This window comes from Rhincodon typus, chromosome 6, assembly GCF_021869965.1.
Source record: "Rhincodon typus isolate 14 chromosome 6, sRhiTyp1.1, whole genome shotgun sequence".
In the NCBI taxonomy this organism is placed as follows: Eukaryota; Metazoa; Chordata; class Chondrichthyes; order Orectolobiformes; family Rhincodontidae; genus Rhincodon; species Rhincodon typus.
In genome coordinates this window covers 12,279,619-12,304,683 of record NC_063337.1, presented here as the reverse complement: position 1 = coordinate 12,304,683, position 25,065 = coordinate 12,279,619, and the positions used below count along the sequence as shown (strand labels likewise).

The window sequence follows — 25,065 nt, the reverse complement described above, 5'->3', positions numbered from 1 at the left end:
AATGGTGTCTGATGATCTTCTGGATGTGAATCCTGGTGGGATGGTAGGTAAGGACAAGGGGAACCTTATCGCTGTTATAGGAGGGTAGTGGGGAGTGAGGGAGATGAGTCAGACTCAGTTGAGGGCTCTGTCAACTATGGTGCTGGGGAATCCTCAGTTGAGGAAGAAGGTGGGCATTTCAGAGGCTCCTTTGTCAATGTTGGCCTCATCAGAACATATGCAATGGAGATAAAGGAACTGGGAGAATGGAATAGATTCTTTACAGGAAGCAGGGTGCGAGGACGTGTAGCCCAGGTAGCTGTGGGAGTTGGTGGTTTATAGTGGATATTAGTGGCCAGTCTATTCCCAGAAATGAAAACAGAGATGTCCAGTAAGGGAAGAGTCAGAGATGGAGATTCTCCCAGTTCCTCCATCTCAGTCGCAACTTTGACAAGGGAGTGTTCAAAGTGTCCACCTTCTTACTCAACTGATGCTTCCCCAGCACCACTTCCAAAGGGACCACGCAGATGTAGGGAAAATGCTCAGACTCCACAAGGTCACCTGCGGCTGGAATCAAACCAGGTCTCTGGTGCTGCAAAGCAGCTGTGCTGACCACTGAGTCACTGTGCCACCCAAAGCCAAGGTATTTCTGGGCAGAAGGGAAGGACATCTGGAGGGGACATTTATGTGTCAAAGTTCCAGATACTTTGTACATTGTACATTTGGAGTCAGCTGTCTGACTGTTTCTTTAACAGAACATTCAGAAAGTCACTAGTAACAGATTAAACAGCAGCAAGTAGTGGTGTAGGTCATGATTTCACTTTGTGAAAGAAACACTGGGGAATCTAGAGGAAAAACTGTGACACTAACCTTTTGAAATGTTATTTTCTCATACGATGTTAGCCGCACTGGCAAGGTTAGCATTTGTTGCCTATCCCCTAAGTGAGCTTGAAATGTCTTGATTGCTCGGCCATTTCAGCAGATAGTTAAGCATCAATGTTATAGCTGCTGATCACAGTATGTGGATGTACCTACGAGAGAAGGTGCAAAACTTGCCTTATTCTTGAGAAATAAGGCAGGACAGATGACTAAGGTGTCAGTAGGGGGGCACTTTGGGGCCAGCGACCATAATTCTGTTAGTTTTAAAATAGTGATGGAAAAGGATAGACTGACTGAATGGAATCATTTATTGTCATGTGTATTTAATGTAAAAATACAGTGAAAAGTACATACGTGGTGCCATTCACATTAACTTAAAAGTAAAATGTGAGAAAAAAATAACAAGAATCTAACTTTCTTTTCCACTGCTGCAGTCCCACGCTATGCTGCCACCAGAGTCCCACTCTCGGATGCCTCACCGTCTGACTCTCGCCAGCCCTGCCTCACCATCCGACTCTCACCGTCTCCGCTCTCACCGGCCTGCTCTCGCCAGCGCACTCTTGATCCGCCGCCATCGTTGCAAAACACAACCCACACGTTCAGTTCCCACCATGTGGTTTCCCGTCATGACCCAGCTCATACCTGGCTCCTTAAATGGATAGTTAAAATGGGGTGGGGGAGGATGGAATTACTACAGAGGGAGAGAGAAAAAAGGAATGTCAAAGAAAGCAAACTGGCTAGCAGAGTGGAGCTCCAAATGGAGCAGCTTACCCTCCCACCATCTTGCCAGAGCTAGCTGACTGGATCTAAAAGTTCTCAATTGGAGTAAGGCCAATTTTGGTGATAGGCAGGAACTTTCAAAAGTTGATTGGGGACAGTTGTTTGCAGTTAAATGGGTGGCTGCAAAATGGGAAGCCTTAAAAAATGAGATAACAATAGTCCAGGGACAGTATGTTAGGATGAAAAGCAATGATCGTGGATGCAGGGAATGCTGGATGATTAAAGAAATTGACCTTTGGGTCAAGAAAAGAAGGAAGTAAATGTCAGGTATAGACAGCAGAGAATGCATAAATCCTTAGAAGAGTATAAAGGCAGTAGGGCTATACTTAACAGGGAATCTAGGAGGGCAAAAAGGGAACATGAGATAGCTTTGGTAAATAGGGTGAAGGAGAATCCAAAGAGGTATTATAAATATATTAAGGACAAAAGGGTAACTAGGGAAAGAATAGGACCATTTAAAGATCAGAAGGTCACCTATGTGTGGTATCACAGGAGATCGGGGAGATACTAACTGGGTATTTTTCATCAGTATTTACTGTGGAGGACATGGAAGATCTAGAACGTGGGGAAATGAATAGCAACATCTTGAAAAATATCCATAGTAAAGAGGTGGTGGTACAGGATGGCTTAAAACACATAAATCCCCACGACCTGATCAGGTGTACCCCAAAAGTCTGTGGGAAGCTAGGGAAGCAATTGCTGGGCCCCTTGCTGAGATATTTGTATCATTGATAGCCATAGGTGAGGTGCTGGAACAGTGGAGGTTGACTAATGTGGTGCCACTGTTTCAGAAAGGTGGTAAGGAAAAGCCAGGGAACCTTAGACTAATGAGCCTGACATCGGTGGTGGGCAAGTTGTTGAAGGGAGGGGTAGCATTTACATTTACTTGAAAAGGCAAGGACTGATTAGGGATAGATGGCTAAGTGCACGGGAAATCATGTCTCACTAACTTGATTCAGTTTTTTTGAAGAAGTAACGAAGAGGATTGACGACAGCAGATCAGTGGACATGATCTATACGGACTTCAATAAGTGGCTCGACAAGGTTCCTCATGGTAGACTGGTTAGCAAGGTTGGATCATGTGGAATACAGGGGGAGCTGGCCATTTGGATACAGAACTGGCTCGAAGGTAGACGACAGAGGGTGGTGGTGGGGGGTTGCTTTTCAGACTGGAGGCCTGTGACCAGTGGTGTGCAACAAGGATCGGTGCTGGGTCCACTGCTTTTCATCATTTATATAAATGAGTTGGACGTGAAAGCATTTCCTACCATGAAGCACTCCATCTATGCAGTCTCAACATCATCTACATTCTCAAGCAGAGGCTGGAGTTTAACACCTTCTGATAGAGGCAAATAAGCAAACAAGACAGTCAATATAGTGCTTCTAAAATCATGAATGGAGAACTCCGAGCAACTCAAGGTGATAGCAATGATTTATACATGTTAATATGTATTACGTCAAGTTTGACACAGCATTCAAGTTGCACACAATGCAAAGTTGCAATTTAAAATCTACTTTTGTAAACACGAACCAATCACTTTAATATTAAAGTTCATTTACATAAACTACAATGTTACCATGATTATGACCAACATTACTGTCCATCTCTATTAATGCAAACTTATATCAACAAATTAATTTTGCTCCTCATGTGAAAAAGGACCCATGTTTATTGGTAAATTTTAGGGAGAAGATTATTGCTTTATACACAAAATGGCATCCAGAAATGTTTCAGTGTGCTTGATCTGTATATTTGCAAAGCCATGCTTATGCAGGAACTTCCTGTACTCTGACCCACTCCTTTCTCTTCTGTTGCTCTGCACAAATGTGCTCAGGGATTGTAGCACTGCTCTGCTGGACATGTTCTTCTGATCATACAGCACAAGCTCAACCAGTAGAAGACCACATCCTTAAAAAAAAAATCCAGAACAACTTAACTGATCAGTTAAACTTTCATAACTAATTGACTAATCAGAAAATATTTCAGATCACTTTAATCAGAAAATTAAAATCACATTTTGCAGTATGTGAAGGAAAAAATGTTTCACATGTAAAGACACCTTAAAATGTAAGAGCAAAAAAAAAATCGAAAAAGAACAGAATAATGTAACAATTTTCCAATGAATATGAGGAACATGAAAAATACAAAATAGTTAAGGCTGTGACAATGAACATCTACAAAAGTTGAAAGTAGATAAACATGGGGAAGATGGTGTTACAGTGGCAGCTAGTATCCAGATGTTCAAGCAAATGCTCTGGGAACAAGGCTCCAAAATTCAACTGGACATTGAATTTAAATTCACTTAATACAATCTGGAATTGAAAACTGGTCTCAGTAGTGATGACCATTAAACTATTCTAACTTGCCCTTTAAGGAAGGAAATCTGTCATTTTTACCCAGGTTGTCCTAAAGATGATTCCAGATACACTGCAATGTGGTTAACTTGTAACTACCCTTTGAAATAGCCAAGCAGTCCACTAAGTCTAAGGGCAGTTCGGGATGGATAATAACTGGTGACTACGCCAGCAGCAGCTATGTAACCTCAGGGAATAAAAGAATCTGGTTAAAAATGTAGCTGTTGGTTAAAGAAAGAGAGACAAATATTAATGAATAACTCCTCAGCTTCAGGCTATGAAATTACCCAAAGAAACAACTGAAATAGGAAATATAATGCCAGAAGTGAGTCCTCACATGCTTTCCAGAAATCTGTTCAGATTAAGTGCGAAGTGGGAACTGGTAGGCAGAACCCAGGCAGTCACCTACTTCAGGGGAGACTCAATTTGGAACACCTTTTCCATGCTGTGCAAAAGGATTGTACATTGACTTCACTTCTTTGTAAAAAAAGCTTCTAAAATGTACCATTGTTTTGAACATAACTTTAAAATAAGGTTTGTGTCCTGGATTTGGAAAGCAATGTCTGAATCCATTAGAAGAACACATTATTTAATCATTTGGTTGTTCAGTTTGAATATTGCTGAATATGACATTGTCAAAATTTGTCATCTTACACTCATCAGAACATTTCACAGACAAATACAAATTGAAGGCGTAAAAAAAACAGCATTTATACTTTATGAGAGGAAAATGCTGATTGGCTGGCAAGTTAACTCTGATTGGTGATGGCATTGCCATGGAGAATTGGACCCATTAATGCCGACTGAAAGTTAACAGCCAGGCTTTGTTTAAACTATAAATCAGGCAGTTTGACTGTGACTGGGCAGACATTGCCCCGAGAAATGAAACAGTGAATGGCTGTCATCTATTCTGTGGAGCATAAATGTTGGTTTTCCACCTGAATTTGGATTCTTGAAAAACATCTTGATGAGAACAGAATGAAAAGGTTAAACAAAGTGTACGACATTTTATTTATGGGTAGAGTCACAGTACTGCAATCACTCAATTCTCTCAATCTCCAAAAATTGAAAGTAATTCAATTTCCTGTAAAATGTTAGATCTATCAAGTCAAATCTATAATAGTGCACAGGAATAGAGGGAAGGTATGGTAGTTAGTTCATTAGACAAGTAATCTAGAGCTCCGGGCTAATGATTTGGAGAGAAGTTCAAATCCAACCATGGTAGCTGAAGAATTTAAATTTGATTAATTAAAGCTGAAATAAAAAAAGCTACTATCAGCACTGTTGGCAACAAAACTACATCTGTTTGATTAATGTTCTTCTGGCACAGACAGAACAGTCAACAGTCTCTTTCCGTGCCGCAGTAACTATGAATGAGAACTAAGTATAAACAAGTTGCTCTACAACAAAATAAAAGCAGGAGCTACTGGTTAAAAAATAAATACATCAGTCCAGCAGGAATTTTTGCAGAAATGGAGAACTTTAGTTAACAGGAAAAACTGATCAGCTGAGGCAATTTTCTTTAGAACAGAGAAGAATGAGGGGAGGGTTAATTAAGGTATTTACAATGATGAGGGCCATATACACAGTGGATAGGAAGGTCTTTATTTCTCTTAGACAAGATTTCCAATAACCAGGAACAGAAATTTGAAGTGAATGAGAGAAGGATGTGAGGGGAGCTCAGGAGAAAATACTTCCATTTTGTGGGGACCGAGAATCCACTGTTTGAGTGGCTAGCAGAGACAAAAAAAAATTAATTATTTAAAAAAAACTTGGATTTGGACTTAAAACTGCTGAAATTTACAGAGCCAGGAATTAAGAACTGGAAAATGGGATTACAATGGATAGCACAAACATGATAAACTGAATGGTCTCCTTTCTGTGCCACAGATTTTATAAATTTTATTTTTCAGTACACTCAGAAGGCAACATTTTGCTTCAGGGAGCAGGGTATGATTTCAGAACTCCTTCATATACTTCTTGCTTAATCCTCTCATATTCAGTGTTTGTCCTTTTCTTTTACCTTTCTATATATGTTTTTTCAATCTCCTTTGTTGAAATGCCTGTCAGATTTTTTTTCCCTATTACATTTTCAATGGTCTCAGTTTTTCCAAAAGCAAACCTCCTTTAATTTTATGAAACATGCTAATGCTTTTCAGAAACATAGAACAGTACAGCACAGTACAGGTCCTTCGGCCCACGATGTTGTGCCGAACTTTTACCCTAATCCTAAGGTCGGTCTAACCTCCACGCCTACCTTATACTATCATCCATATGCCTATCTAATAGCTGCTTAAATGCCCCTAACGTGGCCGACTCCACTAACCTCTCCGGCAATGCATTCCACGGCCCGACCACTCTGAGTAAAGAACCTACCTCTGACGTCTCCCCTGTATCTACCTTCACTCACTTTAAACCTATGCCCCCTCGTTATAGCTACCTTCACCCTAGGAAAAAGTCTCTGGCTGTCCAACCTATCTATATCTCTGATCATTTTGTACACCTTTATCAAGTCACCTCTCATCCTTCGTCGTTCTAAAGAGAGAAGCCCTAGCGCTCTCAACCTTTCCTCGTAAGACCTTCCCTCCATTCCAGACAACAGCCTGGTAAATCTCCTCTGCACCTTTTCCAACGCCTCCACATCTTTCCTGAAATGAGGCAACCAGAACTGGACACAATACTCCAGATGTGGCCGAACCAGGCTTTTGTATAGCTGGAGCATTACTTCACGGCTCTTGAACTCGATCCCTCTATTAATGAAAGCTAACACACCATATGCCTTCTTAACAACTCTATCCACCTGGGTGGCAGCTTTCAGGGAACTGTGAACATGAACCCCAAGATCCCTCTGCTCCTCCACACTGCCAAGAATCTTTCCATTAACCCTGTATTCTGCTTTCAAGTTTGTCCTTCCAAAATGAATCACCTCACACTTTTCAGGGTTAAACTCCATCTGCCACTTCTCAGCCCTGCTCTGCATTCTATCAATGTCCCTTTGTAACCGAGAACAGCCATCCGCACTGTCCACAACGCGACCCACCTTTGTATCGTCTGCGAACTTGCTAATCCACCCTTCCACTTCTTCATCCAAATCATTTACAAAAATCACAAATAGAAGAGGACCCAGGACAGATCCTTGTGGTACACCACTCGTAACTGAGCACCATGTTGAATATTGTCCATCCACTACCACCCTTTGTCTTCTAAGGATCAGCCAATTCTGAATCCAATCTGCCATATTTCCCCCTATCCCATGCCTCCTTACCTTCTGCATGAGCTTACCATGGGGAACCTTATCAAACGCCTTACTTAAATCCACGTATACCACATCCACTGCTCTACCTTCATCCACGTGTTTGTTCACCTCTTCAAAGAATTCAATAAGGTTTGTGAGGCATGATCTACCCCTCACAAATCCATGCTGACTATCATGAATCAAACTGTGCCTTTCCAAGTGATCATAAACCCTATCTCTCAGAGCCCTTTCCAATAATTTGCCCACCGCTGACGTAAGACTAACTGGCCTGTAATTTCTGGGGTTATCCCTATTCCCTTTTTTGAACAAGGGAATGACGGTTGCCTTTCTCCAATCTTCCGGCACTATACCCGTGGACAGCGAGGACGAAAAGATCATTGCCAAAGGCCCTGCGATGTCTTCCCTCGCTTCCCATAGAATCCTTGGATAAATCCCATCAGGCCCAGGGGACTTATCTATCTTCAACTTCCTCAAAATTTCTAGCACATCTTCCTTACTAACATCAACCTCCTCTCGCCTACCAGCCTGTTTCACACTGTCCTCCTCTACAACTAGGTCCCTCTCAGTTGTGAATACCAAAGAAAAGTATTCATTAAGGACTTCTCCTATCTCTTAAGGCACCGTGCACAAATTCCCTTTACAGTCCTTTACCAGCCCTATCCTTTCTCTGGTCATTCTCTTATTCCTCACGTACGTGTAAAAAGCCTTGGCGTTTTCCTTGATCCTATCTGCCAAGGTTTTCTCATGCCCCGTTATAGCTCTCCTAAGCTCTTTCTTCAGCTCCTTCCTGGATAACTTGTATCCCTCTAGAGCCTTTTCCGTTCCTTGTTTCCTAAACCTTACATAAGCCTCCTCCTTCCTCTTAACCAGTCGTTCGACTTCTCTTGAGAACCAAGGCTCCCTCACTCGACCGCATCTTCCCTGCCTGCTAGGGACAAACATATTGAGCACATGCAGTATGCATTCCTTAAACAATCTCCACATTTCAATAGTGCTCTTCCCTGACAGCATCTGTTCCCAATTTATGTTACGCAGTTCTTGCCTCACAGAATTGTAATTACCCTTCCCCCAATTATAAACCTTACCCTGCTGCTTGTACCTATCCTTTTCCATGACTATCGTAAAAGTAACAGAGTTATGATCGCTACCACCAAAATGCTCTCCTACCAACAGGTCTAACACTTGGCCCAGTTCAGTGCAAAGCACCAAGTCCAAAGTGGCCTCTCCTCGTGTTGGTCTATCTACAGACTGTGTCAGGAATCCTTCCTGAACGCACTGGACAAAATCCACTCCATCTAAACTATTACAACTAAAATGTTTCCATCAATATTTGGAAAGTTGAAGTCACTTGAGACTTCTGCATCTTTCCAGTATTTGCCTCCCAATCCGCTCCTCTACTTCTCTGCAACTATTAGGGGGTCTGTAAAAAAACCCCCAACAAAGTGACTGCTCCTTTCTTGTTCCTGACCCCAACCCAAACTGACTCTGTAGATGTATCATTCTCGAACTGCCTTTCAGTAGCTGCTATACTAGTCCTGACTAGCAATGCCACTCCCCCACCTCTTTTTCCACTCTCCCTACTTCTTTTAAAGCATCTAAATCCCGGAACTTCCAACATCCATTCCTCTCCCTGAGTTACCCAAGTTTCTGTAATGGCCACAACATCGTAGTTCCAAGTACCGACCGATGCTTCCAACCTAACTCCCTGTACTCGTTTTTCACATTCTCAGTCCTTTTTCTACCTATGTCATTGGTACCGATGTGTACCATGACTGCTGGTTGCTCACCCTCCCCCTTAAGGATCTTGAAGACATGATCCGAGACATCACGGACCCTGGCACCCGGCAGGCAACATACCATCCGTTCATCTCGTTCACGTCCACAGAACCGCCTGTCTGTGCCTCTTACGATCGAATCCCTCACTATAATTGCTCTCCTATTCTCCCCCCTTCCCTTCTGTGCCACGGGGTCAGGCTCAGTGCCAGAGACCTGTCCGCTATGGCCTTCCCCTGGTAGATCGTTCCCCTCCAACAGTATCCAAAACTGTATACTTATTATTGAGGGGAACAGTCACAGGGGATCCCTGCACTGTCTGCCTATCCCCTTTACCCTTCCTGACAGTCACCCAGCTACCTTTTTCCTGTACCTTCGGAGTGACCATCTCCTTATAGCTCCTCTCTATCACCCCCTCAGCCTCCCGAATGATCCGGAGTTCATCCAGCTCCAGCTCCCTAACGCGGTTTTTGAGGAGCTGGAGTTGGGTGCACTTCTCGCAGGTGAAGTCAGAGGGGACACCAGCAGTGACCCTTACCTCCCACATCCTGCAAGAGGAGCATGCAACTGCCCTAGCGTCCATTCCCTCTATTCTAGATTTCCAGACGAATTAAAAAAAAGTCTTACCTTACCAACCCTCCACACAGTCTTTTTTTTTGGCTAGAGAAGGAGAATGGGTGGGAGACACTATACGTGTAGTGTTTCGGGTTTAGCCAATGCCCGAACATGTCAGTTCCTTCCTGGCTTGCATTCTCTCCACACACCTGCCGCTGAAAACAAGAGGGCCTCTGCTGCACGAGGTAAGATTTATGCTGGAGAAAATAAACAACCTTACCATCCCATCGGCACTCTGGCTCACGCTGCTACAGCTGAAAACAAGACCTTGGAATTCCAACCTTGGAATTGTGACAAAATAATGTAGACAGTATATCATAAACTAAAAACTTTTAAAACTAACTTTTAATCAGGGAATGCTACCATGCAGAAAGGAGGCCATTCAACCCATCGTATTTGTGCTGGTTGCCTGCAAGAAGCAAATCAGGTAGTTCCCCTCCCCCACCCTTTTCCAATTAGCCCCAGGACATTTTTGACGTGTCTATCCACTTTCCTGTTCAAAACTACAAACGACTCTGCGTTCACTACACTGTCAGGCAATGCATTCCAGATCCAAACCATTTGCTATGTAAGTAAATATTTTTCTTTATTTTCTTGTTGGCTGGTATATGACTCATTTTAAATTAGTGTCCTTGGCAACAACCAAAGAACAGTTAACTAATTCCATGCCAGGACGATGCATGACTCAGAAGAGGAATTGTGTCAGCAGTGTTCCCCCTGTGTCTGCAGCCTGTTGCCTTAGATGGTAGATTGGCATTGTCAAACAGAACTTGGTAAGGGGGTTCGTAAAAGGCAGTGAAGTATTCAATCAACAATGAAGGCAGGCTCGACAGGTTGAATGGCCTACTCACGTTCCTCTGTTAATTTGCTGCAATGCAGATGACACACAACGCAGTCAGTGTGTCAGCGGTGTTGGGAATGAATGGGCTCTGATCAACTTCATTAATTGAAAAATAAAGGACAACTGGAAAGGTGCAAGGGTCAGCTGACTCAATACCCTTACTGCCAACTGCTTTATAAAACATTCAAATGTAGGCAGAGCATTTTCTCGAGAGGAAGGAAGAATAAAAATTGTGCTATAGAGGATTTATGCTGCAGGTTTCTATTACCTGGTTTGCACTTCTGAGAGAGCCTACTTAAGATGAGATCAAATTCGTCTTCATTCCAGCAATGGAGAATATTTGAGAGAATGTAAAGATCTGCCTCTGGCAGGTCGTCTTTGAAGATGTCTCCTTTAAATAAACAGAGCAAATTGGTGTGTCAAAATGTTACTTGGCCTGCGGGGTGTTTCCAGCAGTTGCTGCTCTTACTTTAAAATTCCAACGCTCACAGTATCTTGCTTTTGTTCTATGTTAAAATAGAATTTCATTATACAAACCTAGAATTTGCCCTCCCCTGATCTGGGGGTAAAAAAAATCTAACACATAACGTAGGATAGCTATTAGCTTTTGCAAAATCTCAGGTCTGATTGCATCTATGGCATAGAGAAGCAGAGTTAATTTTGAATCAAGATGATTCAATTGCAGACAGTCTTATTAGACTTGAAATGTCAGGTCTGTTTCCACAGATGTTAACCACAGCTTCTCCAGTACAATGTTTTGATTTCATATTTCTAGTATCCATTGCATTTTTGCTTCTACAGGCCAACTTAATCTCTTACTGGAAATTACAGTTGCAGATGACGCCAAATATTGCAGTCTCTTGTCTACGTGTCTTGACTTACTACGAGGCGCTGGACTTTGGCAGAATTAGTGGAACGGAACACCAGGAGATGGAAGTGATGAAACAGCAGCAAAAAAAAGTATAAACTTTAAAACATTATTATTTCTGATGAGGGATTTGACCACTTTACTCCAAGCAGGTAGGGTTGGTCAAATCCCTCACCATTAATGCTTATTTGAAAAATCTTCTGGTCTTCTGTCAACACTTGTTCCTCAGCCAAAGCGTCAAAAACAGTCGAGGTTGCAGGGCGGTAATGGCCTAGTGGCATTATCACTGGACAGTTAATCCAGAGACCCAGGTAACATTCTGGGGACCCGGGTTCGAATCCTGCCACGGCAGATGGTGGAATTTGAATTCGATAAAATATCTGGAATTAAGAATCTAACAATGACAGTGAATCCACTGTCGATTGTTGGAAAACCCATCTGGTTCACTAATGTTCTTTAGGGAAGGAAACTGCTATCTGTACCTGCTCTGGCCTACATGTGACTTCAGACCCACAGCAATGTGGTTGTATCTTAACTATCCTCTGGGCAATTAGGGATGGGCAAAAAATATTGCCTAGCCAGTGATGCCCCTCATCCCGTGAATGAATAAAGGATAAAAAAGGTCAAACAGCTAAGCAGTTTGCAGGACAGGAAGGCAGGATTATAAAATTTGGCAGCAGGAACAGGCAGTTTGGCCCTTTGAGCCTGTTTTGTCACTCAATCAGATCGTGGCCTGCTCTAATTTGCGGTCTCACCACCACTTTCACGTCTGCACCCATAACCTCGACTTCCTTCCCTATCAAGAATCTACCTCAGCCTTGAATAAATTCAACGACCCAACCTTGTGGGGAAGAGAATTCTGCAGAGGACCCTCAGGAAATAAATGTTTGCATCTGTTTTAAGACAGACAGTTCTGATTCTTAGGCTATGTCCCCGAGTTCTAATGTCCCCACAAAAGGAAACACGCCGACGAGACTTTCAGTTTCACATTGCTACTATGCCGTAGTGTTCGCCATTAACAGGATGCTACCATCATGTCAAGAGACATTCTGTCCATCACACAAGTGAGTAATGTGATTATGTGAATTTCAGTGCTGGTGCGATGTCACTATGTAGGCTGAACATCTCAAACACTGATAAATCATACCAAACTGCATGCCCCTTTTGCTGTTCACAACTGGCAACTGCCAAAACCTTATTCAATTAACCGAACTACAATCCTCTTCATTTCAGTTTGCCAAATCTTCTATCAAGGTTTCTTAATTAATTCATAAGATGCAAGTTAATCATGAGGAAAAAGGCTAAAGTCCGAGACTTGAATCAACAGTAAAACAAACACAAATAGTGTCGCTAATGGTTACCTTCTCTGAAACTAATCTGACAGAGGCTTTGACGTTGCGGCTGGTAACACTTTATCTTTTCCAACATTTGTGGCTGATTAAATACAACAAATGTCATATCTTGATATGCATTCGCCATTTCATACACTAAAACTCCTGCGTATCCTGCAAGAAAAAAGTAATTTCAGTCATGATTGCTGACAATGTGTTTAATATCTAAATGAACAATGAGAGATCGTGGACTTTCTCAGAATCTATTTTGTTATCCTTTGCACGGAGTGAAGATTCATCTCCCAACCATTTGATCTGCATTTCAAAAGATGCACCACAGATTGGCTGAACATCATGGATGCTCTCTTGTTAATAGCACGCTGAGGTGTGACCTAATACAGGTTTTTAAAATTGTGAAATATTTTGATACAGTGAAGAAGGAGAGAATACGTTCTTCCATATAAGAAGAAATAAGAGGTTACATATTAAGACTATCCAAAAACAAATCCTGAATTATCCCACCCAGACCCATCCCTCTACCCTAACCCTGTAACCCTGCACTTCCTTTCACCTAGACTGCTCATTCCTGGACTGTGGGAGGAAACCAGAGCACCTGCAGGAGACCCACGCAGACACAGGGAGAATGTGCAAACTCCACACAGACAGTCGGCTATCTTCTGTAGTCAGTGGGGAGACTGCAAGACTCACTACCACAGGGCATGGTTAAAGCAAACAATATTGACACATTCAAGGAAAAGCAAAGTAAGAATATGATGGAGAAGGGAATGGTGTTTATGAACGTAAATTTAGATAAGGAAAAAAGGGAACAGGCTTGATCTGACCACAAACACTGGCACAAACTGGTTTGGCCAAAGGACTTGCTTCTGTGCACTGTATCCGATGTTAACTTAGGAAGACAAACAAAAAAGCAAAAATCTTAGAATCCAAGCCTGAGAACCATTCACAGCTCTGAGCAAGCCAGTCGTAGCAAGAGCTCAAACTAAGACCTTCAGATGCTCCTCCCTTAATTGCCATAACACCTCACTACTCACTTCAAAGTCACCCTCAAACACTGTAGTTTTCACTTCAATATTATCCCTCTGGCCCTCAGATTAATTTTCTCAAATCTTCACTTGTCTACTCAGATTCTACTTACTCAAGTGCTCATTCCTGATTCTATGCTCATTTCTATTGCATGGGCTGTGCAGCTCAGCTGTTAGGTTTGATACTGTAAGTGCAAATGACCAAATACAGCATTCCCTCTATGCTGCACAGCTGTATAGCTATACACTCACTCCTCATTATCCACAGATTTGCGCGGTCAGATCGAGGTCCATCTTTTTATTTGCCCCCATAGGTACTTCTGGCCTGATTGCACATTCCTTTTCAGTAGATAGAGTGTTACATAGAATCCCTACAGATTTGGAAGCAGGCCATTTGGCCCATTGAGTCCACACCGATCTTCTGAAGAGTAATAGGTTTTGGCACTGCTCGTGTGACATACATCCTAAAAGCAACAAAATAAAATAAGATTGAAACTCTGCTACCACATCCCACTCAGACCCATCCCTCTACCCTAACCCCGTAACCCTGCACTTCCTTTCACCTAGACTGCTCATTCCTGGACTGTGGGAGGAAACCAGAGCACCTGCAGGAGACCCACGCAGACACAGGGAGAATGTGCAAACTCCACACAGACAGTCGGCTATGGGTGGAATCAAACCCAGATCCCTAGCGCTACGAAGCAGCAGTACTAACCACTGAGCCACCATGCCACTCAGTCAAGGTAGTGGTGCCTGCATGTTCTGTTATCTGTGGGATGTTTTTGCCCCTATCTCCACAGATAACGAGGATTTGGAGTACAACAGTCCAGGATTGCCAGATAGGAGATACACAGGCCACACAAAATAAGTGGTGGCTTTAAGATTGTGTTTGCACATATCTTAAGAGGATTTATGCAGTGCAACAGGATACAACACAGGAGAATTAGAGGGAACATTGAAAATGAGCCTCTATCAGGTACCAAGGATTTAGGATAGTACATAGGATTGTAAATTGCACACACTGGACCAATGATACTAGTCTGCATGTATAATTAAAATATAATCTCAGAGCCAATGTATAGGGGATCAAACTACAGTTTTACACCAGGCATTGCAAAACATACAGAGAGAAGTCCCACCACCACTTTTTCAGGGTAACTAGGGATGGGCAATATTTTTGGTACTTCTAGTGTCACATACATCCCAAGAGCAACAAAATAAAGTGAAATTGAGACTCTGGTACCACATCTGGTACAACAGTAGTTAGCACTGCTGCCTCACAGCGCCAGGGGCCCGGGTTCGATTCCACCCTTGGACAACTGTCTGTGTGGAGTTTACATGTTCTCCCCGTGTCTGTGTGGGTTTCCTCCAGGTGCTCTGGTTTCCTCCCACAGTTCAAAGACGTGCAGGTTAGGTGGATTGGCCATGCTAAATTGCCCGTAGTGTTCAGGGGTGTGTGGATTAGGTGGATTATCAGGGGATGGGGATGGGTCTGGGTGGGATGCTCCAAGAGTTGGTGTGGACTTGTTGGGCCAAAGGGCCCATTTCCACACCATAGGGATTCTATGATCTTATTCTCCTATTACAAATACACTTCAGAGGTTCAAGGACCCCAGTGGGCTACCTTTTCTTATCCCTTGGCCCGGTGTATAACAAATTACATCACTTATAGGGAGGAAAAGAAAATGTTGCATAATTAAACATTTAAAAATTCATACCTATATCACAAGCTGTTTTAAATGATGAAAGATCAAATGCCAAGACAGTGTCATTTCCTGTCACTTTGATAAGGCAGTTGATTGCAGATATAAAAGATGGTGTTTGTTCAGAATTCTGTTGATAGAAAACCTTAAGGTTAAGTGACATGTTAAAAAGTGACTTTGAATTTAGGTCAATTACTAAACATCACTACAAAAAGCACCAAAATAATAAATATACACCCATTGACAGAAAACATGGAGTATCCAGGATTAGAGCAGTGTCCAGGGGTAAAGTCATAACAGAAGGATAGATCCAGGTGAAATTCTCTCTATTACAACTGCAAGCATTCTTTCACACTTCAAACTAAATGCTAACTTTGCTTTTCTCTCCATTGTTGCTATCTGACTAGCTCTCTCCAGGATTTTGTGTTTTTATTTCAGATTTTCAGAATTTGTGGCATTTGTTTTTGAATTTCTTTTTGCTTGTTGCTCGAGGGATAAATATTGGCCCAGATCTATCACTCTTCTTCAAAATAGTGTTGTGGTATATTTTGTTTAGCAGGCCAGGCGCAGTCTTGGTATAATATCTTATGCACTGTGCTGCATCGCAGAGTCAAACAAAATCAAATAGGCTAGTCATGGCTCCTTTTTCAAAAGATCGACAAACAATGAACTCGCAAAAGGCGAAGTAGAATTCCTTATGAATTGAAACCTGACACAAGCTGGATTTGGTCACAATTTGCAGTTGACGCCTTTTGATGCCATTAGACAGGCCAGGTTTTATCTCAACAGTAAGCTTTACCCCCCGGGGCGCTCTGGCACACATAGTGAACTTTGTCAAGAAGCTGTAGTGAGCATAATGAAGTCTGCTAGCTTTTTGTAAATTTGTTCTTGGAATGGGTGATTGACTGGAAAGGCAAGCATTTATTTTTATCCCTAACTCACTTTAGAAGCTAAGGATGACCTGCATTCTCGAACTGCCAAGATACATGTGGTGCAGGTACAATTGCAGTGTTGTTGGGATGAGTATTCCAGGATTTCTGTAGATAATGTCTCTTGACATTTTACTACATTAAAGGCACTACACTAACAAAAATCACTGTTATATCACAATGATACTCTAAGACTAATACCAGAAAATATTTGCTTGACTATTTCTGAAGCTTCAGTGATAAAAAAACTAGACACATTTTACCTGAAATAAGTCATCAGCCTGTGTTCTGTCGGTACCTTTTTTGATGGCTGAAGCAAGATGAGTGAAATGTGGCCAAGTGTGGTCATTAACATAAATAATATAGTCATGTAGAGAGCTCTCACTACTTGACACCAGATATGTGTTGGCTAGTTGTGTGTTCTTGTACACTGCAAAAGTAAAATGGAAAGAAAGAAAGAGACGTACGAGTTACTTGATTTATTGTATAGTTTTGGCGCAACAATACACTCATGTTTTTTCCAGCTTCTTCATGACTATCGTTATATTGTAGTTAACTATAATTTCTTTTTTGTTGGTAAATCCTCAAACTTCAATTCAGCATTCTGTGCTATTTGCAAACTATTATAGAAAGGATATTTATCTTTGTCATGGAAACATTTCAACACAGATTTGACAGGGCAACGCTAAAAATATAGTAAATGTTAATGAGACACATAAATTGACAGGAGCAGAGAATAAGAACGTAAGAAAGTAGGTAGTTTGGCCTTTCAAGCCTGCTGCCCCAGACAAAAAGAACATGGCTGATATTCTACTCCAATTCCATATTCTTACATTATCCCGTTTTTCTTAATCCTGTTAAAATCCACAAAATTAACAATCACAATCCTGAATATATTCAGTGACTGAGCAACTACAATCCTCTGAAGTACTGAATTTCACAGATGCACAACCCTTTGAGCCATGATAAACAAGATAGCAAGGCAGACCAAATTCCTTCATTCCAAGTTATTACTCACATCTCCACCACAGTAAAGCGCCCAAACTAAATTTATCCCACACACGAAACTTGATAAAAATGGAGAACATGATTCAGCATACACTTGTATAGTAAGTAACTAATAGCAAAGGGACCAATAAGGATGGTATTTACACTGACCACCATTTGAACTAAGCACAGAATTATCTCATGAACAAGGTTTACTCACTCTGTGATGTGCCTGGGGCTTTTTCGAGCAAGTGAAGGGAAACACAAGCATCTAAGAGGTGTTTTGTCCCATCCAATGAGGTCTCTAATCTCTGAGCAATTTCTGAAACGTCTAAGCCATCCTGTGTACTCAATGCATCAAATACTTTGAGTGTTGAAGCTGTCAATAACACCTGTAAGGTACAGAAAATTACTCTTAGGTTCTGACAGAAGATAGAGCTGAAAAAAGTGAAGGAGACTGGTTCTTTTTCAATAAACAAATGTAACATAATTGTACATACAAGTAAACCCTCATATTGTCTAAATGATGAAATAAATGTTAGGCAAGGGACTAATTCAAAACTAATGTACAAAACACTTTAATTTGGAATGTTTCCATCTCACTTTTAAAATCTCAAAGTACATTTAAGCATCAGCAACAAAAAAGTCATTTAACGTAGGCCAAAATGTTTAGGTAAACATGCAACAGTGAAGAACTAGATTTGCATCAAGCTACTCAACAAAATGTTGCATTTTTCATTTCAATAGACTTTCCACATTGCTCTTTCTGCCAAAATGTGATCTTTACACAGACCCAGAGATCTGCCAGTCTGCTGAAAACATGATGAACTGTCCTTAGATAGCAGATTGTGTGCTCCTGTGTGGGCTGGCGACCATAGGCAAGGTCAATCTAGAGTTTACCTTGGGTGCACATGCTCTCACTTTCCAGCAAAAGTCTTTGGACTGCAATTAGAGAGAAATGTTAGCTGATGCTCTGTCCTATTGCTCAGTCCTTTGAGTATAGGAATTGGGGCATCATGTTGAGGCTGTACATGACATTGGTGAGGCCTCTTCTAGAATACTAAGTCCAGTTCTGCGGTCACCCTGTTATAGTAAGGACATTATTAAGCTGGAGGGTTTAGAAGAGACTTATCTGGATATTTCCAGATATGGAGGGTTTCAGTTATAAAGAAAGGTTGGATAGGCTGGGATTTTTCTCACTGGGGCATAGGATGTTGAGAGGTGGCCTTATAGAGGTTTATAAGATTATGAGGGGTACAGTTAGGAGTAATGATAGGTGTCTTTTGCCTAGGATGGGGGCTTTCAAGACCGGGGGTAGATTTTTAAAGTGAGAGGAGCCAGATTTTTTTTTATAGAGGGTTGTTTGCATGTGGAATGAACTTCCTGAGGAAGTGGTGGATGTGGGCACAGTTACAATATTTAAAAGACACTTAGATACGTACATGAATGGGAAATGTTTGGAGGGACATGGGCCAGGAGCAAGTAGGTGGGATTAGTTTAGTTTGGGATCATGTTTGGTGTGGACTGGTTGGACAGAAGGGTTTGTTTCTGCGCTGTATGACTCTATAAAGACCAGAGAGGTAAAGACCTATTAGAGCAATCCACCTGCTGCCTCAGTTCACTGAACTCAAAGGAAACTTAAAAATCTTCTAGCCTACATGTATGAACATTACAGATGGGCAATCCTTTTTATTCCAGACTTCAATAAATAATAGGTCCCTATGGAGTATTGAGGAACTACGGAGTATTGCGTATTGGTGTACAAGTCCATAGATCCCTGAAAATATCAGCAAAAGTGGACAGGGTGGTGAAGGCGACATATGAGATGCTTGCATTCATTGGTTGCAGTGTAGAATATAGGAGCAAGGAAGTCTTGTTACAACTTCATAAAACACTGGTTAGGACACAGATGAAACTCTGGTCATCACACTATCAGAAGAACATGATTGGACTAGAGACAGTGCACACGTGATTCACCAGGGATGAAAAGTTTTTTTTATTTACATTCATTGACAGCCATCACTGGCCAGAGTGCAGTTGAGAGTCAAACATATTGCTGTGGTTCTGGAATCACGTGGGCCAGGCTAGGTAAGGATAGTGGTTTCGTTCCCTAAAGGACATTAATGAACCAGACTGATTTTTTCCAATAATTGGCAAAAGTTTCACCATCATCATTAGACTCTTAATTCCAGATTTTCTTTTCCTGTCTTATTGAATTCAAATTCCACCATTTGCCATCGCAGGATTTGAACCTGGATCTCAGGATTAATAGTTTTGTGATAATACCACAGTAATGAAGAGAGACTGGATAGGCTATGTTTGTTTTCCTTGGAGCAGAGGAACCTGAGGAGGATCTGATTGAGACAAAATTGTGAAAGGCATAGACAGAGCAGATTGCCAGAATCTTTTCCCCCTCGGCAGATACTTTTCAGAACAGAGGGCACAAGTTTAAAGTGAGGACTAAGTAGTTTAGAGGAAATCTGAGAAAAAAAAATTTCACCCGGAGGCTGGTAGAAACATGGAATGTGCCAACTGAGAGGGTGGTGGAGGCAGGTATTCTTGCAACATTTAAAAGCATCTGGATGAGCACGTAAAACACCAGGGCATAGTAGGTGTGGACTAAGTGCAGGTAAATGGGATTAGTGTAGTTTGATAGTTGTTGGTTGGCAAAGATGTGGAGGGCTGAAAGGCCTGTTGCCTATAACTGTATGACCGTAAGTCAAATTCCTTTTAACAACTTTGAAATAAAAATATTCCAATTTACTCTCTACATCCTTACCTTTGAAGCTTTAAACCCATTCATTAGGTCTGCAATTTTATGAAGCCAGGCAACACTGGCCTCACTCTTGGTAGATGTATTTGCCAGGTCGTGGTGAAGTACCGCACAGCCTTTCACCTCAGGAATTCTGTTTGGCTTCTCGGTGCTTGGGCTATTCACCACCTTTTCTGACACTGCAGCTTGGTCAGAATTCTGTGTCTTTTCTGCTATTCCATTTCTCTTGTGGTTTGCAGGGCCCTGCTGAAGATCACAGAGGCCTTCCAAACTTGCAATGGCGTGGCCTGTGACACAGTGAGTTACAGGCGGGTTGTAGATCTCACTCAGCTTTTTGCAAAAGTGATTCAAAGGGAATCCGACAACATTTAAAAAGTCCCCATGAACGTACTCGACTAGCATTCCACCAAGCGCCTGAATTCCATATCCACCTGCCTTGTCCCTGGAAGAAAAGGGAACAAAACAGTGCGTGAAGAAATACATGTCCAATATATTATAAATACAGTCGGTTCTGATATAATGCGATACTTCCGTTCTCGTGTGATCGCACGTAATAAGAAAATCGTGCGATAGCCATGCCATTTAAACTAATGGAGCTGGAATCACATTGTAGCCAATACAGGTAAGGAATGTTTGTGTCCTACAAATAGCGGTCTAAATTCTTCAATCACGTTAAAGCAAATTCACATTGAAGAAGCACGCGTTACAGCAGAACTGACTGTAGTTGTTCAGAAACATTGAAATACAAAGGAAAAACGTACTGAATATCATAACGTTATGAGTATCTAAAAGACTGCTTGATGCACTGCTAACCTATCAGCAGATGGGAATTCCCAGGCATTATCAACTCTCTCACACAAGGCTTCCACAACAATGTTAACCTGGTGAACAGATTGCTGCAAGCAAATTAATCATTAATCCTTGGAATGCAATTCTGCGGATTACCATTTAGGTCCAGCTATATTTTAGGAAATATGGTTTACTTGCAGAATATACTGATGTAATGTTGACCAATATAAACATCCTATAAAAACCTAACAGTTTACAAACAACTGAATAAAATGAATATAACATGGCAGCTTAGTTAACTCCAGAGTAAACAAGTCAAAACTTTACTGAACTGGGCTCTACGTTTAAAGGAGCCTCTATTTAAAGCCAAATAAACCAAGATATCTAAAGCATAACCTATAAAAACCGAAAAAAAAAACTGTAGACGCTGTAAATCAGAAACAAAAACAGAAATTGCTGGAAAAGCTTAACAGGTCTGGCAGCAACTGCGAAGAGAAATCAGCGTTAACATTTCAGGTCGAGTGACCCTTCATCAGAACTCTATACCCTATAAACAGGTGGACTAAATTTCTACCACTAAAGCTAACTGTAATTTTTGCAAGCATAAATATGTTTCAATGTTATAGGTTCCACACACTTCACATCAAATACTAGGAACGATTGAAATAGCTTTTGTTGTGAACATTTTACGAACATTGCACAGAAAAGCCACAAGCAAATATGTTAGATTAATGGCTAACTGATCCAACTCATCAGATACATGTCGTGACTGTGTCAACCAATGATGTTTTGGTAACACCTTAAGTACCTAAAGGCAATGTCCGTAAAATATAACACGATAACATCTTAGGCAAACTTTAATTCTTCAGCCGAGACAGAGCTACAGGACCTTCACCCACATCTATAATTATCCATGGCAAGAGACATATTCCACTTATACTTGTATACATATATAATATGGCAAAATGTCCCAACAATCAGACAAAACTGGATGCCAAAGCAAGGTGATGATATTTAGATGGGGGAGCAAAATCTTGATTAAAAGTGGATATATGAAGGTCTCAAAACAAAAAGAAACAGGACAATGGAAAATCAGAAATGTTTGAGGAGGATATTCCACTGCAAGAAAGCAGATGTGAAGGACTGGGAGACAGTTCGCCAAAGAAAATATTATTTTTTTAGGATGACTCATAAAACAAATCTTCTCCAATCTCAACAAAACCATAAAACGTGTGGGAGGTTCAACAGACAAAGTATACCCTCACGTATAAAGGCTTAAATTTTATGAAATTATTTTGGCAACATACACTAACATTTAGAAAGTTTGTGGGCTGTGTATCATGTCACTGAACTTTGCCCTTAAATTCCCAGAGAGAGTTCCCATATATAAATTTCTGCACAAACTCAAGTATTATTTGAGCATGACAAAACTCAATAGTGAAAAACAAATAATGGCGAACAAGAAGAAAAAGAGAAATTCAGTCGGAGAGGGGAGCATAACTTCAAGGTAGGCATACCTGGAAGAGATGTGGCAGTGAGTAAACCATTAAAATAAAGAAACACAGATGCCAGAAATCTGAAAGATAACCAGAAATTGCTGGAGCAACTCAGCAGGCCTGTTAGTACCTATGGAGAGAAAACAGAGTTACCACTTCCATTTCAGGTCCTTCAGAACTGATAGCTTGTGGGGAAAAAGTGATATTTATCTTGATGACAAGGGGTGGGGGAGTAAAGGAGTGAGCTGATAGCTGGAGACACAGCCCAGAGAGAGAAACAAAGGAGAGTTGTCACTGGATTTGAAATATTAACTCTGCTTTCTCTCCACAGATGCTGCCAGGCCAGCTGAGTTTCTCCAGGAATTTCTGTTTTTGCTGAAGAAAACCTAGATAGGTGACAATGGGGACTACGATTGGGTGAAAATGGATTTGCTGTCCTGAAAGCAACCACGTCACGACAGGACTTCGGGTGAGGGGGTGGGTAAAGGACATGGAAGGTGGTCCTCAGGTTTTAAAATTGAAGTCTGCAAGATCCCCAAGCTGAAAATGAGACGCTGTTCCTTCAGCTTGAAGCAACACTGGCCATTTAAGAATAATGTTCACAATAAAATTGTATTGAGATGCTAGCCATGGCTCAGTGGGTAGCACCCTCGCCCCAAATCAAAGCAGTGCTTCGATACTTGATACTTGAGATACCTGAGCACAGAATCTTCTTTGACTTGCCAGTGGAGTTTTAAGGACATACTGCACAGTTAGAATCCTTTTGTTGGACACGTTAAACTGAAGTTCTACTTGCTCTCTTGGGTGAATGGAAAAGTTCCTACATCATTATTTGAAACAAGATCACAGGATCCACCCAGTGACCTTTCAATATTCAGCCTACAACCAACAACATTAAAACAGAACACGAGCAAGCTGCTTCCAATGGTTTTCCTATATTATGACAATGATTACAAACTTCAAAAGCATATTTTTGGCTATAAAGCACTTTGGGATGCCCTGATGTGATGAAAGGCTTTGTGCATTATTTCGGATGTGATCACCTGATCACTTGGTACTACAAAGCTTGACTATTGCTGAACAAAAGCAAAGACATGCTCTCAAAACTTTTTATTTTGCACTCAACAGGACAGACAAAATAATACACAATTTTAAGCACAGCAACAATTTATGCTGCATTTGGAAAAGGGTGTCAGCTGGTTGGCAAGTAAAATCAGAAGACCATAACATGAAGGAGCAGATGTGGGTCACTCAGTCTATCGGGTCTGCTTTGCCACTCAATGGCTGAGCTGATTATCCTCAACTCCACTTTCTTCCATAACACCTGATTCCCTTACTAAGAATCTGTCTATCTCAGCCTTGAATATATTTAATGACCCATCTTCAACAGCCCTCTGCAGTAAAGAATTCTCCAGATTCACCATCCTTTGAGAGAAGTTATTCCTTCTCATCTTTGTCTTACAAGTCCAATCGTTTATTCTGAGATTTTGCCCTCTGGCTCTTGATTCTCCGACAACCTTTACACACCTGTCCTGTCAAGCCCCTAAAGAATCTTTAATGCTTCACTAAGATTGAAATATAAAGAAATAAGAGCTAATGAGTACACATCCAATCCACTAAACCGCTCATAAGATAGCCCTCCCATGCCTGGTATAGGCCCAGTGAACTTACTCCAATATGTGTATCCAATGCCTGTATATCTTTCCTTAGATAAGGCCCATAAACTGTTCATTGTATTCCAGCTGTGGTATGATTAGTGCCTTGTATAGTTTTAGCAAAACTTCCTTACTTTTATACTTCATTCTCTTTGAAATAAAGGCCAGCATTATCTGCTTTCCCTATTACCTGCTGCATTTGAACTTTTTTTTTTAAATAAATTCATTCAGGGTACACATTCTTCATTGGCTGGACCAGCATTTATTGCCCATTCCTGGTTGCTCTTGAGAAGATGTGGTAAGCTGCCTTATTGAACCACTGCAGTCTATTTAGTGAAGGTATACTGACAGTACTAGCAGGGAGGGAATTCCCACAATATGAAGGAATGGCAGGACTGCACAACTTGGATCTAATCTGTTAGTTGTGGAGTTGCTTCGCTCTATCTATCACTTGCTGCATACACTGTCTGGCATGCAAGTAGTCCTGTGTATGTAGCTTCACTGGGTTGATATCTCACTTTTAGGAAGGCCTGGTGCTGCTCCTGGCACGCCCTGCTGCAGTCTTTATTGATTTGTCGAGGCACTGCCATTCAGAATGCACCAGGGAACAGTGCATTACCCATTGTAACGCCTCAACTGTTGTCTTTTTTTAAAATTTAAACAGAAGCTTGGGGTTAACTGTCGCCTGGAGCATTTTCTGTGGCAATTCTTCGACCAATCAAAAAATCAACTTGCCAACCAATTAGGAATCTTATTCTAATAGAGTATAAATTGCTGTTCACTCTGAAATTGATTCTTTGTGCGCCTGTCCTAATGATCGCAAATGAAAAGCTCAACAGCAGGTCTCTTCTTCCCAACAATCTGTGACAATATATCCTAGAGATAGTAGGAACTGCAGATGCTGGAGAATCTGAGATAACAAGGTGTAGAGCTGGATGAACACAGCAGGCCAAGCAGCATCAGAGGAGCAGGAAGGCTGATGTTTCGGGCCTAGACCCTTCTTCAGAAAGAAG

General features: G+C 41.4%; 1 protein-coding gene across 1 annotated transcript in view; it reads right to left on the bottom strand.

Annotated features, from left to right (window-relative positions):
* Window positions 1–1,164: 1,164 nt before the first annotated feature.
* The window catches only part of asmtl (acetylserotonin O-methyltransferase-like), a 57,963-nt gene continuing 34,062 nt past the window's right edge, over window positions 1,165–25,065 (bottom strand). Inside the window, exons 7-13 of the mRNA XM_048597879.1 lie at window positions 20,119–20,554; window positions 17,560–17,731; window positions 16,616–16,782; window positions 15,439–15,553; window positions 12,708–12,851; window positions 10,747–10,869; window positions 1,165–3,547 (exon numbers count right to left, since the gene is read on the bottom strand). Of these exons, the coding sequence (XP_048453836.1) occupies window positions 3,333–3,547; window positions 10,747–10,869; window positions 12,708–12,851; window positions 15,439–15,553; window positions 16,616–16,782; window positions 17,560–17,731; window positions 20,119–20,554 (1,372 nt within the window). The 3' untranslated portion in view covers window positions 1,165–3,332. The remainder of the gene's footprint in view (window positions 3,548–10,746; window positions 10,870–12,707; window positions 12,852–15,438; window positions 15,554–16,615; window positions 16,783–17,559; window positions 17,732–20,118; window positions 20,555–25,065) is intronic.